General features: G+C 32.7%; 2 protein-coding genes across 2 annotated transcripts; one reads left to right on the top strand and one right to left on the bottom strand.

Annotated features, from left to right (window-relative positions):
* Nucleotides 1-548: 548 nt before the first annotated feature.
* Nucleotides 549-9,317, bottom strand: LOC126823832 (transcription initiation factor TFIID subunit 6). The gene is made up of 12 exons (XM_050552856.2): nt 9,058-9,317; nt 8,240-8,326; nt 7,580-7,733; nt 6,914-7,134; nt 5,699-5,764; nt 5,046-5,123; nt 3,948-4,049; nt 3,268-3,392; nt 2,897-3,029; nt 2,519-2,644; nt 1,832-1,999; nt 549-1,388 (listed from the first exon to the last, which is right to left on the bottom strand). The coding sequence occupies exons 1-12, from the start codon at nt 9,223-9,225 to the stop codon at nt 921-923; spliced, it is 1,896 nt and encodes a 631-aa protein (XP_050408813.1). The 5' UTR covers nt 9,226-9,317; the 3' UTR covers nt 549-920.
* Nucleotides 9,318-10,640: 1,323 nt separating this feature from the next.
* LOC126823969 (uncharacterized) lies at nt 10,641-16,670 on the top strand. Its single transcript, XM_050553048.2, has 5 exons — nt 10,641-10,952; nt 12,368-12,476; nt 13,356-13,423; nt 14,008-14,076; nt 14,300-16,670. The coding sequence occupies exons 1-5, from the start codon at nt 10,811-10,813 to the stop codon at nt 14,620-14,622; spliced, it is 711 nt and encodes a 236-aa protein (XP_050409005.1). The 5' UTR covers nt 10,641-10,810; the 3' UTR covers nt 14,623-16,670.
* Nucleotides 16,671-16,789: the final 119 nt, after the last annotated feature.

The raw sequence follows: 16,789 nt of genomic DNA, 5'->3' as shown, positions 1-16,789 counted from the left end.
ATTGTTGTTAATATTGTTTTTATACACCTTAAAAATATTAAGATAATGTGAACCTATATTGTCGTTGTCTGTGCACAATTTTTTGTCAACATTGTATAGGTCAGAGTTCTTGACAGATATCTTGTTCAGTTTGCAAGGATTGCTCATTGAGTCATAAGTAAGAACAACATAAAAATTCAGGATTTTTACAGTCTCCCCCCCAGTGGGCATATTATGGGTCGGACAAGCCCTGTATTCATTTATTTAGAAGGAAGTAAATTTTCTTTATTTAGTTAATTTCAAAATTTTTATGTGTGATAATATATAATGATTGTTTTATTTTTAGTTTAGACATAAAATTGTCCAGATGTTACCGCACCTAAAAAAAATTGTTATTTTGATATCAATTTGTTTCTTTGTTTTTTTTTCTCTTTCAAGAAAAAAATATTCTTAGTTCTCCAAACTTATTGACACAAGGGTTAAAGTTGCCACACCGAAACACTGTATCCAGCATTATTAGTTTTTACTTTTTTTAACACACACACACAAATGTAGACCTAACTGTCATCTCCAGAGGTTACAAACATGACATTTAATAATGCATAAAAATGGAATATCAAAGCCTGGATGAAAACACACCTGTTATTGGAGTTGATTGTTGAATTGGTATTAAATACATGTTATCTTCAGTTGGAAAAGAAAACAATATTTTGTGTTCTTGATCAAGATTTTCTATGATCCAATAACAAATTGACTTGCAATTTCATCTGTTCACAATTTGTGGTTATTTACAGTATCACATGATCTAACCAATACAAATATTACTGTTTTAAACTGTTCTAGTAGCAGTACGCATACACATGTTAAATATTTTTCAATGTTATTGTCTTTATATTGTATTTACTATCACACAATATAGCTTATTGAATTACCGCTGATGTTCAAGTAGGAGGATCACCTTCTTTTTTAACATTTAATAAACTGCCAGGTGTTCCTGTAAATATAGTCTTTACACCGAGATCTTGATTACTTCCTGTTGTGCTTGTACTGGTCGCTTGAGAGTTACCTCCCTCTCCCCTTGGTAATGACATTACAACATACTTCTGTCCTGATGGTCCCTGAACTGTTGCACTTTGTGAGGAGCCTACTGTGCTTGTCTGTTGTTGCGCTGGATTTGTGACCAGCTTGACAATGGTTGGTGCTGAAGATGTCGAACCACTGGTCAGTGAAATTGATTGTGCAGTAGGCTGTGTAGGACGTGATTGTGATGTCATTATAACATATTTTTGTTGACCAGGTATAGATGGAGTAGTTGGGGTTCGTGGAACTGAGACAGGTGTAGGAAAGCGAGGTGTAGTTGGTGTACTAGGTTGTGAAGAAGTACCAGATTGTATAACTATTCTTTGTGCCTGATAAAAAAAAGAAAACAGTAAATGAAATGACTGGGACTTCTATGACACTTGACCATTAGCTAGTAATAAACAAAACCCAGGAAAACAGATACAATAGGAGAGAATGGGGTCAGGAATTCACAATACTACTCAACTGTTATGTTCACTGGAACAAGTGAATGTCTCTAGTAGATATCCTTCCTAGGTGAAGGATTGTCAGAAGTGTAATAACCACAATACAAAGAAGTTTGTAGATGAAGAACTCTAAATTCTGCTCTTTATGGGGGGGGGGGGGGGGGATTCTACAAAACCTACATTTCTATTAATAGACTGCCAGCAGCCCAGTTTGGAAAATCCTGTGAGCAGTAAAGCTTATTTGATTTAACTAAATGTTTAATCAAAATGCCCATGTTGGCATGCAGAAAGTACCTAAAATATAATTTTATAAAAGTATAATTGACCTGTTGTATATTAAGTGAAGGTTTTGTTGTTGATTGTGTTATTATCGTAGATCTTTCTTTTATAACAGCTGAATGTAAACCTGGACCTAAATAACCATATTCTCTAGTATAATCATCTACAGTATCTGTTACAGGATGTATAGTCTTTAATACAGATGGCATATACTTCTACAAAATAACAAACACATCTTATCTTAATGCTATTGTCTAACCATTCTGGAACTCAATTCTCCCCTATAATAACTTAAACTCTCACAGCAGATTTTTTTCCTATATTATCCTGTTATATATTTTAGTCACTTCTTAAATCAAACATGAGTAAGAATAGGGTTACTCGATTGAAATTTCTAGTACTGAATTCCATCTGTTATGTGGAATAGGTCAATAATTGAGTAAAAATAAACATTTTAGGTAATACTATTTCGACCAATCGCCATAGCTGAAAACAAGCCACTGGTTTTGATTATGTCACAATTCCATGCACACCTCATTATAAGGAAAATAGCATAACTGTGTCACTTAATAGCAATTCGAATGTTAAAGATCAAGACTCACAACCCAGCACGGCCCTTTGAGGTTGAAGTATGTCTACAAGAAAATTGATAATACATCTAAAAAGGACGTAATATGAATATGTAAAATCTTATAAATTAAAAAGGATATAACAACATATTATCAATTACTTACTGCTAATAATTTTTTGATATGATCAGAAGCTATTTTATCTACATTATTTATTATTGGTCCTTCTATTGCTGCTCTCATTCTCTCACCTAATAATTTTAAATTGGGTACCAAAAATGTTTTTATAACCTGGAACAAACAAACATGAAATATTTTACACAGCTTTAAGGAAATTCCTGTTTTCAAACATCTTAAATTACTTTATTAAATTAAATTCTTTACATCTGGCAAAAAAGTCCAGTGCAGACAGAAATGGCAAATTAAACAGAAATGACGATCCCAGGTGATTTAAATAATTAAAGCATGCTTGTCAGACTGGGAAGATTTGAAGTGGGTGCAAATAATAGACACTATATATTTTATATATTATCTAGATCCTACCTCTGCTCCCAATTCTCCCAATCCCGCTACAGCCCCATATTGAGTAGCTAAAGCTGATCTTTCATCTCGTAAAGCCTGTGTATACATCTTCGTTGTTCTGGCTTGTATATTATTTGTATTTGTGCTGAAATTTCTATAAAATAACCAAGTATATTTTAATCAAATCAAATTAAAAATGCATATCATTCAATTTTCCTCAAAATGGTGACTATACTATTGTGGAAATTTCTTAATTGTTCAACTTAAAAGAAACTATCCATTCCTAATTTTGAAAAGAGTTACAGTGTGTAATGAGTTCAATAAAACCCTAGTCATTGACATTATCTGTCAAAATTTTACTGAATAGGACTATAAATGTATAAAGAACTTACTTGCTGATTTGTGCCATTAATCTAGCAGCAAAATCTCGTAAAGCCCAATGATTATCAACATCTGGTCTTAAACATAACTGTTTACTAACAACACATGTACATACACCTGGTATCATTTCATGTAACTACAATTATAACATTATCATACATGGTGTGATCGAACATCATTCAACAAATATATCAATATAACGAGAGAAAAAATATCAATAACAATTTGTCAAAATTTCTTCCTAAGAACAGGAAACAAATACTTGTTCACGAAACTAGATAAAGTAAAAAAAAAAACGTAAAGAAATTTACTGGGTGGTTTCAGCTCAAAATATTAAACTATTTGGAAATGATTGCAAAAATTGTTTTAACAGGCAGGGTAACTCAGTTACAGAAATTCCCTTTTAATTGTGACCAGATCAATGTGACCAGCTCAAAAACTTTTTAACTAAAGCAAGCTTATAGATAATTTCATCCAGAAATATATAGGGTAGAATATAGAAACTTTTCATCAGTAATCCAACAAAATAAACTGTATTTCTTTGAAAAGTATCACAGACGTTCATATAGTGCTACTAGGAGAAGGATGAACATTTCTTGGAATCTCCAACATGGAATTAACCAGTTTTATCCATCAAAAAATATCACAGATGGCCCCTTATGATTAAATTCATTCTTGAATTCTTACTTACATATTTTTCTAAGAAGAGTGTTTGATTGTCCATCAGTGATTTAACCATTCTCATTAAATATATTAACAAAGCTAAATTATGTTGGACCACATTAATCTTTACCTGTATAATAATAAAAACAAGTACAAATTATCATAAATAATTCTCATATAACACATCATCATTTCTATATTAGGAAAAACTTTCAAAGCGGCTATAAAATATCAATTGAGATTGGGTGGTGATTTCATTTGCTGAAACTATTTAAAGTAGTAAATGTTTGGTAGATTCATGAGTACTGTTTGTAGTGTAGTCATTATCAAATTCTGATCTCTCCATTCAAATATCCTAAGCCTTATGATGAACCTTATAGTGGTTCAATTGTTATGGGATGAGAAGTCGTGTGGATAGAAAAGAAAATGAGGTCCATCTTTATACATGTGTGCATGTATTTAATTAGTTGATTGAATGAAGAGAAGGTAGAAATTTTACTGTTGGGGCTGAATAACAACAGTATGGGCTGACGAGACATTAAACTCCATTTCTTGTCTTCGTAAATGGGGTTTAATGTCCACTTGGCAAGAACTGGATCATTTCGGGACTAACGTAGGGTAAATTTTATTTTATTTTTTAGTAGAGATGGAAGGAAACCAGAGAACCATACTATAAATAAGGGCCTTGATCTCGCATAAATGAAATTAATACAAAAATTACATATGCCTTGGGAATCACATTTCATAACACATTAAGAGAGAAATGGGGTTTAACGTCCACTCGACACAAACTAGGTCATTTCGAGACTAACATGGTTCAATTTTATTTCAATAATTCGCTTGCACGTTGGGGTCTTTAGCTATGGCAGGAAATTTGAGGACGTGGAGAAAACAAATGAGGTTCGACAGGCGACCCTACTCCTTGTCACGTACAAGCAGAGAATCAAATCCACGCCACTTGACTCAATGACAGATCTTGCGATACCACCTACACACATTAAACCAATAGACCATTCCCCTAACACATTAAGAGCTACAGCAACCCCAATCAATGTTTGCTTTTTCGTGACACCAACCATTATTTGTTTTACAATAATTACATATTATAATAATATATAAATCTTACCCCTTCTGATATAAAAGAACTATATCTAGGTAACATCTGATGTAGACCAGGATCTGTAGCTAAACTCTGTAATGCTTCCTATAAAATAAGTAACTGAGTTAAACTCACTGAAAACACTTTATTAATTTACCACTATAACATAAAATATAACAAACATGTTGATATAAATCATATATAAACTAAACATTGTATTATACCTATGTAGATAGAGTACTCTTTAAGAGAGAGAGAGAGAGAGAGGTCCACTCAACTCAAACTAGGTAATTTCAGGACTAACATAGGGTTCAATTTTATTTCAATAATTTGCTCGCTCGTAGGGGTCATTAGCTGTGGGAGGAAACTGGAGGACCCAGAGAAAACCTACAAGGTTGGACAGGTTACCCTACCTCTTGTCATGTTCAAGCGGGGAACCATAACCGTGTCAGTTGACTCAATGACAGACCTTTTGATTTCATGCAAAACTGTTAAACCACTAGATCATCCAACCCCCCAGAATACTCTAATAAAATGTTGCCTTATAGTTGTAGCTCTTTTTCCATAAGTTTTTTTTTAATAACACATTATTCTTTAGCAGGGTTTTATTTTACACTTATTAGAGAGAACTGGAAATGGAAATATGTGTATCATATAGTGAACAGTTCTGTGTATCTTACCGATCTTCTAGTTTCATCTGATCCAACACAAGCTTCTGTTATTTCTTTATAATATAACTGTTGTTCCTGTAATAATATTCAAATTATCTTAAAGTATTGTAACGATAGTATCAATTACTCCATTAACTGTCTTAACATCTCTAACAGTAAACAGCCCAAAACATCAATAGCACCTACAATCATTAGAATTTGTAATAAATAAAAATAAAGCTATATTGACAGTCTGATTTTCATTGACATAAATTCAATAGAACAAGAAAGAAATGTGGTTTAATACCCACTTAACACAAACTATGTCATTTTATGAATAACATATCCTCTTCAAAAAAAGTAGGGGATATTCAGATGCAAATACCTATGCAGGTTGTGATATGATAAATAGTCATGGACACTTGACATGCTTTGAGAGTATGTTCACAGATGAAGAACTTATTGCCCCAACAGAACCACTGAGCATTACGTGCGACATGCAATAGCGCCATACACGTGGGAGGGGTTCATTGTCAAATTTGACACTTCAAGGAAGGGTTGATGAAAACTGCCGTGTGCTGGTTTATCTATCCATGTTTGCTTTCCTATCGGTTCTTGCATAAGATTTACTGTTTAGCATATCTTTGCTTTAGTATGTTACGTTTAATTTGATCGGGAGACGTGTATGTCAATGTCAACCGACAACACTGCAAGAATTGGCCATGGCACTGCAAGAGGGGTGGGTCAGATTGACCCAAATCGTGATTGGACGGTTGATCAGGAGCATGCCACGACGAATTGCTGAACGTCTGAGGATTGGTGGAGCAATTACTCATTATTAAGACCAAAATCAAAAACGTCCATTTTCACTTTTGACGGTTTATCTCTTTGCGAGTGAAAAGGGGCTGTCAGATACTTTTTTTGAAGAGTATATTACACAATTTTATTTCAATAATTTGGTTGTGCGCAATGGTCACATATTTCCTTCTGCTGTCTTAGATGTTTACTACATCTATATCATAACCCATCTTGTGTCTTGTATTCAAATGGCTGCCATTTTACAGGTTGACAGCCAGAAATATTTCAGGCTACATAAACATCTACAATTTTATTTCTTCTGGTCTTTAAAGACATTATATTTTCAGATTTTGTGGGTTTAAAGAAGTGACCTAATTAACTTTGAGGGAACGTATATTTTAATCCAGCAAAAGCAATTACCAATTAATATCAAATAAAACAACTCACCACTGATAATTCATGTGTTGTAATATTTTTTAATTTAACCATATCAGCACCTTTAAGTTTTAATCTTGACTTCCCCTCTCCGCTAGTTTTTGGTTTATTAACTTTATCTATTTGACTTTTAATAGTTGTGTCTAAACTTTGAGCTTTTTGTTGTTCTTTAGTAGCAGGTGGTGGGTTTTCTGGTATAGCTGGCTGTTCTCCATCAATACATAACCAATGTGCTATAAAGAGTGTACCATATATATGAAGCATTTTATAATCCCATAAAATCAAAATTTAAAAAAATATTTTATACGAAAGACAAGTCTAAAAATTATTTTCTTATCTATGATATGATTAAGCTGTTCATATTTATGTCTTTGCATAAATAATGAGAAATATAATTTTGCTAAAATAGCAATCCACTTAGAATTCCAACAGCCAAGGGTTCTTTTACATCCATGACAATGTGTACACTTGATGTCATCTTGATATCATGTCTAATCCAAAAGACTAGACACACTTTCCTTATCAACCTCACAGGCATTAGCCATTACAACTGGAAACCAGGCTATAAAATATTATTAAGTTTCGTGGCAACACCCAAAAGATCACCCAACTTTCTCGTCTTCTATTCTATCAATTTCTATGCTATTCTTTAAATATATAAAATGAAGCATAGGGTACCTTTCAAGGCAATATCTAATGGTACTTTAGGTAACTGAGTATTAACAATCTCTTGTAAATCCATTTCTTTTTCTTCATTAAAATAGAGTTCTCTCCCTCCACCACTAGCAAATCTAAATGGTATTAAATCTGGTGAATGAAAACCATACAAAGGCTGCAGGAAAAAGAAATTAGAATTGAGTGAATCAGATAATAAATAGATCTGATGACATTTCTACATGCAATTTTCTTTGTTTCAATAATATATTGGTCATTAAGTTTCAATGGAAGTGTTACTTGAAATGAAAGTAATAAATTTATTTACATGTATATACTCACCTCTGTGTTCGTTCCTGGTGTTGACCGAGAAAGTTTATCAAGATTTTCCGGTGTGGTTTCCCCTTATCAGTGGTGCAGGACAGAGGGCCTGACAAGGACAGCTGTCTAGTCATTTGGATAGGACAAAAACTGAGGTCCCGTGTACACATTGGCGTGCACGTAAAAGATCCCTTGGCAGTTGGAATTCGATATAAGAGTAGACCGTAGCGCCACTGTCCGGGCAAAATTTCCCTCATAGCACACTGTATGGCTTATACCCGTTTTCATTAGCTCAGTCGGAGCAGAAAAGTAGGATGTTAAACCCCATTTCATTTTATTTCATTTATATACTCATATACTCACCTCAATATTTTTAACTCTTAGAGCCATATCAAAATCATTAGTTGTTAGTTTTCTTCTTTTACCATGCTGCATAAACTTTATTGACTCCTACAAATATATCAAAAGTTAGTGCTTGAAATGAATAAAAGGCAGGAAAGATAAAAAAAAAAAGCTCTCCAAATTGTTTACTGATGTGGCTGTCTGCATGGACATGTATGTGCATGTGGTTTTCTAGGATGTACAAATGTCTGAATCAATTTCCATCTGATATAAACGCAATGAAAACACACGGCTGATTTGACTGGCTGAAAGATTTTCAGCATGCTCGTTGGCTGGACATTTACCAACACAAGAAAATAAACTCATTGAGGCCATAACAACTTTATAGTGAAACATAGTAAGCAGCAGTACAAGGAAGCTAGCAGTATGCCATCCTGCAGATAAAGGTATTGCCTGATAATATGCTATCTTGTCGAGGCATTGTCACATATTGCAATTAGCTGATTTTTAGTGAAGCCTGTCCAGACTGGAAACTATTGGCTGATTGCTCTGGCACTCGTGCCCTCTGGAATTAATGCAATGGTGCATTCTAGGGGTCGAGGTGTCAACCTTGGCATATCATTGCATCTTCCACATTTTATAGCCCAAGTAGAAATTTGATATTTTGTGTTTGAGAGAATATTTTTTATGCATTCACGTGACCATGAAAACATCATGCTCACATGTTAACATTGGAATTTGATGATGTTAAATTCCGAAATCTCTCATAGAAGTTTTCATTGATTTATAAGCATTTTCATTTCTTGAACTAATTATGTATGTGTTCTATAACATCCTACCTGTACTATTTGTTTCATTCTATATGTACAATCATCTGCTAAAAAACCTGCTGCCTGATCCGCTATACCATGTATTGCTACAGATTCTGATATCGCTTTCATCGATTCCATCGTTAAACTGCCAACAACCTTTGTTTCCTTCCCTTCTTTATCACTTGGACGAGACATTGTGGATTTATGATGTTTTATCTTATATCATGAAAATGCAAATCCAGATAGTTATTTTATTGTCAATTGCACACTACATGTACCAATCCTGTTTATCTGAAAAACATATGCAAAATTATGGCCTAATGTAGATTATTTTTCATATATGGAAATCGGAAAGTTCCTTGCATACTATAGTAGTGTTACAACATTTTTATTTGCTGCACAAAAGCCTTGGCTTAAGACGTGTATCTAATTTAATGGTTACTTTGGTTCATTAGGTTTCAACTTTAAAGAAATTCAATAAGGAATGATAAGCCTTAAATGAACGTGGCTATGCTTTTAATCATTGTACATATCGAGGGCTAAGAACCAGAAGTGCATAGGCCCTATTTCCAAAAACATGATTTTGAGATAATGGCCTTCGAATATTTGAAAGCTTGCATTAAATCAAGATAAGGATACATCTATTTAGAATTTTGTCTCTTTGTTTTTTGTTGGTTTATAATAACTTTGATATTATAGCAAAATTGGGATATTTTGTCCATAAAAGTGTAAAATATTCAAATTAAATGGTATAGGCCTATATTAAATTCTGGTAAGAAAAGTTTGGAACATTCTTGGTTGATATTTAATTGGTGAATAGTGGTTTGTAAATCAATTAAATGGTTTTATCCATGTAACAAAGCTCTTTATTCAAAATATTAACTGAAACAACATGATATCAAGTATCAACTTTTATTATATCCATGTCCTGCTTTTTGCTGCTAAAGCGATGTTACTCTTAATAGTAATAGCCCAAAACAGTCCAGCGAGAAGAAAATATGTGTCATATAGAATATAACCAGTTCTGGCATGAGTATTTTAGTGCTAGAAGTGACCGTGTGCCAAATATCCACTTCTGGTCGAAACTGTTTATGATGTGGCCAATGTGGGCTTTAAATTAATCAAAAACAGACTGAGACAGTGCATTGTTATTTGTATTTATGCATTTTGATTGGCTGTCGTCGTAGACAGATCATATACTTTTGTCACATAAAGATAAAACAAAATAAAATTGAAAGTAAACAAAACCTCAAAATCGGAAAAATTGGAGAAATTCATTTCTGGTTCTGACTATCTGAGCTCTCGATATATACACAGATACCGGTATCTCGCATGAAAAGTTATGTTTATGGGGGAATGGAAATTTATAAACAACGTCAACATTCGTTGACTGAGCAATTGCTTATTTTCAACAATTGTACGGTAAGCTTTTATAATCTGTTAGGTTTTCTCTCTTTCTTTTTTTTTGAGTTTTGAATATTTACATGCCTATTGTTGCATTTTTTGGTAAGTTTTTGAAAATTTCTCTCAAAATACTCCATATTGGATTTAAAGTCTCACAAAGCCTCGCATACTATCGTCATGTTTATTTTCCTAGAAACGGATGTGACGTAAAGTAAACAATATGGAGGTTGCAGGTGCCCGTTTGATAAGCGAATGACAGCTTCATTAACATTTTGATTTGCATATGTAAAGAACCGCTGAACATTTTAGCGTGTAAGCACATGTTGAACGAACATTATAAGTATCCAGTTTCTGTGTTATTTCGAGGATTATCAAAATGGTATTGTTTTTAAACATCAACGAAGGACAGCCTGTAGAAGTTTTATGGAAAGGAATAATTTGTAGAGGCGTTGTAAAATATAAAGGATGCGTTATCACTAAAAAGGGAGATTGGGTAGGAGTAGCATTGGATGAAAGATGTGAGTTTTTTTAAAAAAAATAAAACATGATCAATAGAAATGCATTGAAATTAAATGAAAAAAAAAATATTCTGTATGTGTATTGTTCCTTCTATTAAACCGGTACCAGAATTTAAGTAGCCACTTACACCAATTGGATATGGATCCCCCCTTGATAAGTTGATATAATTATATTTGTAAAATAATCAATAGATCTGTCAATAGCAACAGCAAAATATTAAAAATTGTATAATTGATCATCCATACAGCAAAATCTTCTACTACTATATTGAATTAAATTAAAAAAATGGAAATAAGAGTAGGCCCAAGTTGCAATTAAGGCAAAATTTCTCTCATTGCACACTGCATGGCATTAACCTCTGGTTTAAGCTGAAAAAAAGTAAGAAGATAAATCTCATATTTCATTTCATTAGTCTATAAAATAAATATTTTTGTTGTGTGGATGTACAAAATAGAGTGATGGATTAGTAAATTTTCTAATCTTTAAATGGGTATAATAAGTTCATATCAACAGTGTTTACTGGTACTGATTAAATCTTATTATATTTATACCACAGCACATACTGAATCTAATCAACCACAAAGTGTTTATTTTAACACTGCAAGTTTTCAAGGCCTGAATTGAGCTCAAGCACAACCCAATATGATTAATCCTTTAACCAGTTAATCTTTGGGATTAGTTTTGTATTTATATGTAGGATTTAGTGCATGTGTAAGAATTGATCCTTAGATAAGCTGCTAATAATCTGTAATGTAATTCTTATAACTGACAGGTTTTACAGATTATAATGCGTTAATGGACCTGGTGAACTACCCAAGAAGTGCATACACACACTTTATAATACTGCAATATTACAGTAAATTTACAGTATTATTTAAAATTATGTCAAGAATGAATGGGTCATCTGTTCTTTTGTTTTAATTTATTCAAGATGATTTAAATAAAATATAATATGAAATTATATAAACAATAATTGGTTTTCGGATTTACTGTTTTAATTTAGTTTCATCCGACTATTTGTAATAAACAAAATAAGGGCATGGCTACATCTGCCCTGACGATGTCTGTACTTTCCATATATACCAAATTTGACATACTTTTATTGGAAATAACCACCCTATAAAAACTTTATGGGAAAGTATCTTTAAGTAGCTAGAGTGATAAACAATTGGGTTGCTCGATGCTTTATTAAAAGATAAATGTGCAAGTAATTAATAAGTGTCGGCTGTTTATTTTGGAATATCAAGAGCCACTTTTGGCTTATTTATTTATTAATTAGGCATTAAAGGTATTGAATGTATAAAATTAAAAGAAAATTTTAAAATTCTTTCATGAATAATGTTTGATGAAGACTTTGTAACTAAGTCAGTAGGCTTGTGCATTGATTCACCCATGACTATTGTATATATTTCAGTTGGAGATCACAATGGAACATATATCGGAAGGAGGTATTTTCAGTGTATGGACAAACATGGAATATTTGTTCGATCTAATAAAATCAGATTTATTCCAAGTGTAAGAAGGTAGGAAGATAGATTGATTTTGCTTAGAATTAAGTATCAGTAACTAGCAAGTCTGACAATGTCTGTGACAGATGCCTTATTTCCAGGCATGATACTCTTACGAACACGTTTGCCGATCAAATTATACGTAACACACTAAAGAAAAGATATGCTAAACAGTAAATCTTTTGCAAGAACCGATAGGAAAGCAAACATGGATAGGATAAACTAGAAAGCGGCAGTTTTCATCCACCCTTCCTTTAAGTGTCAAATTTGTCAATGAACACCCCCCACGTGAATGGCGCTATTGTGTGTCGCACATGCAGCTCAGTGGTTCTGTTGGGGCGATAAGTTCTTCATCTGTGAACATACTCTCAAAGCATGTCAAGTGTCCATGACTATTTATCATATCACAACCTGCATAGGTATTTGCATTTCAATATCCCCTACATTTTTTGAAGAGTATACATAATATGTTGCCTGATCATGCTGTGACAGGTGCCGTATGTCCATGCTTGGTAACTGGTTTTTACATTAAAAATGTGTGCAACTATATAGGGGTCCTCAACTAAGGAGAAGTCCTAGATGAATAAAACTAGTTAATTTGAACTATAAATATTGATATCATTAAAAAGTTTCTAATTAATGGCTAATAACTGTTTGTCTGACAGGTAAATTAACCAGGGAGCGATAAGAATGTGAAAAATGAAATTCTCATCAGGTGTGAAGCTATTTAAGATAAATATATCCGGTATTCTCTTTCCGACATGAGCTTAGAGTTCATTAGTGAGGTTAAATTGTGAACTACATGTACACTGCCCAGCTAGATTCAAATGCCCTGCTAAAAATAGGATTTTCTCGAATAAATTTTAGAATTCAATAGAAATTAATTTATTTCAGTACATATAATAAATACTACAGAGTAAGCTATGACTCATTTATAGAAGAACCATTATTCGACACACAAAGTAAGTAACAATTATATGTTTCATATAGCTAAAGTTTAAATTTGTATGTACATACTTACTGGCTGCTTTTAAAGGAATCCATATTCTCGAACCATCTTCCATCCCAGATTTTGTATTTTAATGTTTGCAGGCTTAATGCGACACAGTTCACCAATTGTTGAATGAAATGAAATGGGGTTTAACGTCCTACTTTTCTGCACTAACTGGACTTCTACAGATGGGCATACACTGTGCAGTCTGCTATGAGGGGAAGTTTGCATGGACAGAAGGTTTTCTATCTACTCTTCATACATTTCCAACTGTCAAGGATTCTTTTACAGGCACAGGACCTTGACTTTTCTTTCCATCTGAATGAATAGATGCTATTTCTTGCCAGGCCCTCCATCCTGCACTTGATATAGCTAGATATTGTATACCTCCTCTGTTACCTACAGCTTTGAACAGAATTTCTCTGTGAAGATCTGTATTATACTTAAATATTGTATACTTGTAACCTACAGCTTTTAGCAGATTCCTCTCTGTGAAGATCTGTATAGTTAGATACGGTGTATACCTGATGTACATGTATGATATTCATTTTTCAGAACCAGAAGTAAATGCTCCTTTAAGACTTTCTGATAAACATGGTCATAGATTAGGTTATTCTGTTGATGGTAAGTTCATGATTATGTTAATATATTTATCAGTATTAGAAAAACTTGTTTTCAGGAATATGAAAATAATGCAATAGATAAATATCTGTCCATCATACATGTCCTGAAAATTAGAGTCCATTGTACTAACTACACAACACAATTTATTTTGAAACAAAGAGATTAAACTGAAATATTTATGTTGACTTATCTGATTTTAAATATATTTTCTCTGAATTTACAGATATGGACCTCGGTGAAAGTTACACTATCGGACGGGCACCAAGACACCATCAAAGTCATGCTATATCTCGTCGTGTGCCCGCTGTTACAATGTTAAGACCTAGAACAGCCTTCAGTTATAACACTAAACCTATACACAGTGAATATTACAACCAAGAAGACTTTATTCCACAGCCTTCTATACCTAAAGCCCACATGCCTTATACTGCCTTAAGAAGACAAATAGCTAGAGGATGGGATAATGACCATTATACAAGAGAGATGCCAATTGACTATGGTCGGGATTCTATGAAATTTTCTCAATGGAATGACATATCTGCATAGTTTCTATTTTTAATCTTAATTTATTTTTGTGATGTATATTTATTTTTTGCATATTACCATATCAATTTGAACTTAGTTTGAAGAGCTCTAAATGTAATAAAAACCAGGCCATTTTTTTGGGGAAAACTGGCAGTTTTCATTGAAAACACAAAATGTGAAATGATTACATTATACAGGTAGCAATGAATTTAAGACCATATTTCATTTTAGTTTTTACAAATAAATACCATTAAACTTATGAGTAAGGAGTAAGGAATCAAAAATGTACAGGTAAACTTACATTAGGTAGGTGCGAGGAAAATACCAGTAAACTTATATTAAGCAGGTGCAAGAAATATGATAATACCAGTAAACTTATATCAGACAGTTAAAAGGAATAATAAATAGCAGTAAATTTGTATAAGACAGGTGTCAGGAATATAAAAATAGCTGTAAACTTACATGAAATAGGTGTCAGAAATCTATATAAATAAAATAAAAGATGTCTATGTGTATGTTCTCCCCATCATGCTGAATTGCCGCGATATCAAATTAAAAAGCATGGCCCCATGAATGTTTTAGGCTGTGGAATTCGGGTCGCGGTAGGGTATGCTGCTAGTATAAAAATAACCGTAAAGTTATAAGAGATAGGTGTAAGGAATAAATATCTTGTTTATTTTTTACGATTTTACACAGCGTAATCTACTATATCTGACCTACTTTCTATCACAACCATGTTCTGTCACTTTAAGTTCTATTTATAACCAGTCTTATAAGGTCCGCTCTTATGTGCTTGGGTTTTAATGTTTACATTATTCACAACAGAATCAAGTCCTGTATATCCATACAGATAGTCCACGCAATTTATATAAACACCCTCTTGAAAAAGAGTGTCTGATGGGAAGTGAAAAATAAAGGGAAAAGTAATCGACATCAGATTGGAACAAATCAAGATTTGATTTATTGATTTTAGAAAACAGATCTTTGTAGTCAACAGTGATAAGTTCTCCAAACAGGAAATATGTTCTTATAATGAACTATTTGTTGCCTTCTGAGAGGAAAAGATTTGATGTAAAGCAAGTAATTGAATTATGTTGATCTGGGTCAGATTTTACCAAGTCACAATCTTAAAGTAGATTGTATAGTCTAGCATTCTAAATATTACAGAGTCAATAGGTGTCAAATGTAGATTTATGTCACAGGAGAAACATCTGGTAATATTATATTATTGTATATTGCACATTTTATTGTCATACATCATAATGTAGAACTAGTCCTTTAGTAAATGTATAATATTTTTTTTTTTAATTTGTATAATAATATATAGATACCAGTCATTACTTGTGTTTGATTATAATAGAATTCTTTAGGTCTGATTGATATAAATTATTTGTTCTGGAGATTATCAGTTCATTATTCCAGTGATAATTTCATTTGTCTGATCTCGGGTAGAAAAAACTCTGTTATGCCCGATTATATACAGTAATTTTCAATAAGAATAATTTAATCAGGTGCTCCTGTTTCGAAAGACAGTATTTTCTGAGTACGGTATGTCTTTTTTTCGCAAGAGGAGTTGAATTTTAACATTTTTATTACCGGTTTCTTTTTTAAAAAGATAAATAAGATAGCAACTACAGCTTGTTGAGTCAATATGTTATATTGGGTTAAGTGCCTTTTAAGGAGATAAAGTGTCTTCAACTTCTTGTTGATATCAGTTTTGATGCTTTAAGGTTATTGGTTATTGTTACAGTAAGATTAGGATATATAGTTACTGTTGTTGATTGTTACTGCAAGCCTATTAGACAGTCCCTAGTCTATGGAATTTAATCATTTTCCACAATGACCAACATCTGAAGTCACTTACTGATGTGACCTGCTGATTCAAGTGAAAGTCGACTTCTTACTCTGTATTCAACAGTCCAGGAGACTATTTTCTATATATATTATTTTGTTAAATGTAGAAATCTATTAAATAATGGGTAAATGTTTAAATTAGCTGTGATACTACTGTTATATTTGTTATCATACAATTTACTCTAATCAATCCAATAAAACACATTAAAAAGTTATTTGTCTTACTAATTGTATTGTGATCAATGTCCCACTCTCCTCTGTTACAATCCTGTGTTTTGTTGCAGACTTTTCGAAATAGAGTAGAGTTATTTCAGAGGATTTCCTTGTGGATACC

Source organism: Patella vulgata, chromosome 1, assembly GCF_932274485.2.
Source record: "Patella vulgata chromosome 1, xgPatVulg1.2, whole genome shotgun sequence".
Classification (NCBI taxonomy): domain Eukaryota; kingdom Metazoa; phylum Mollusca; class Gastropoda; family Patellidae; genus Patella; species Patella vulgata.
The sequence above is the reverse complement of the archived record's forward strand: the minus strand, read 5'-3'. Positions and strand labels throughout refer to the sequence as shown.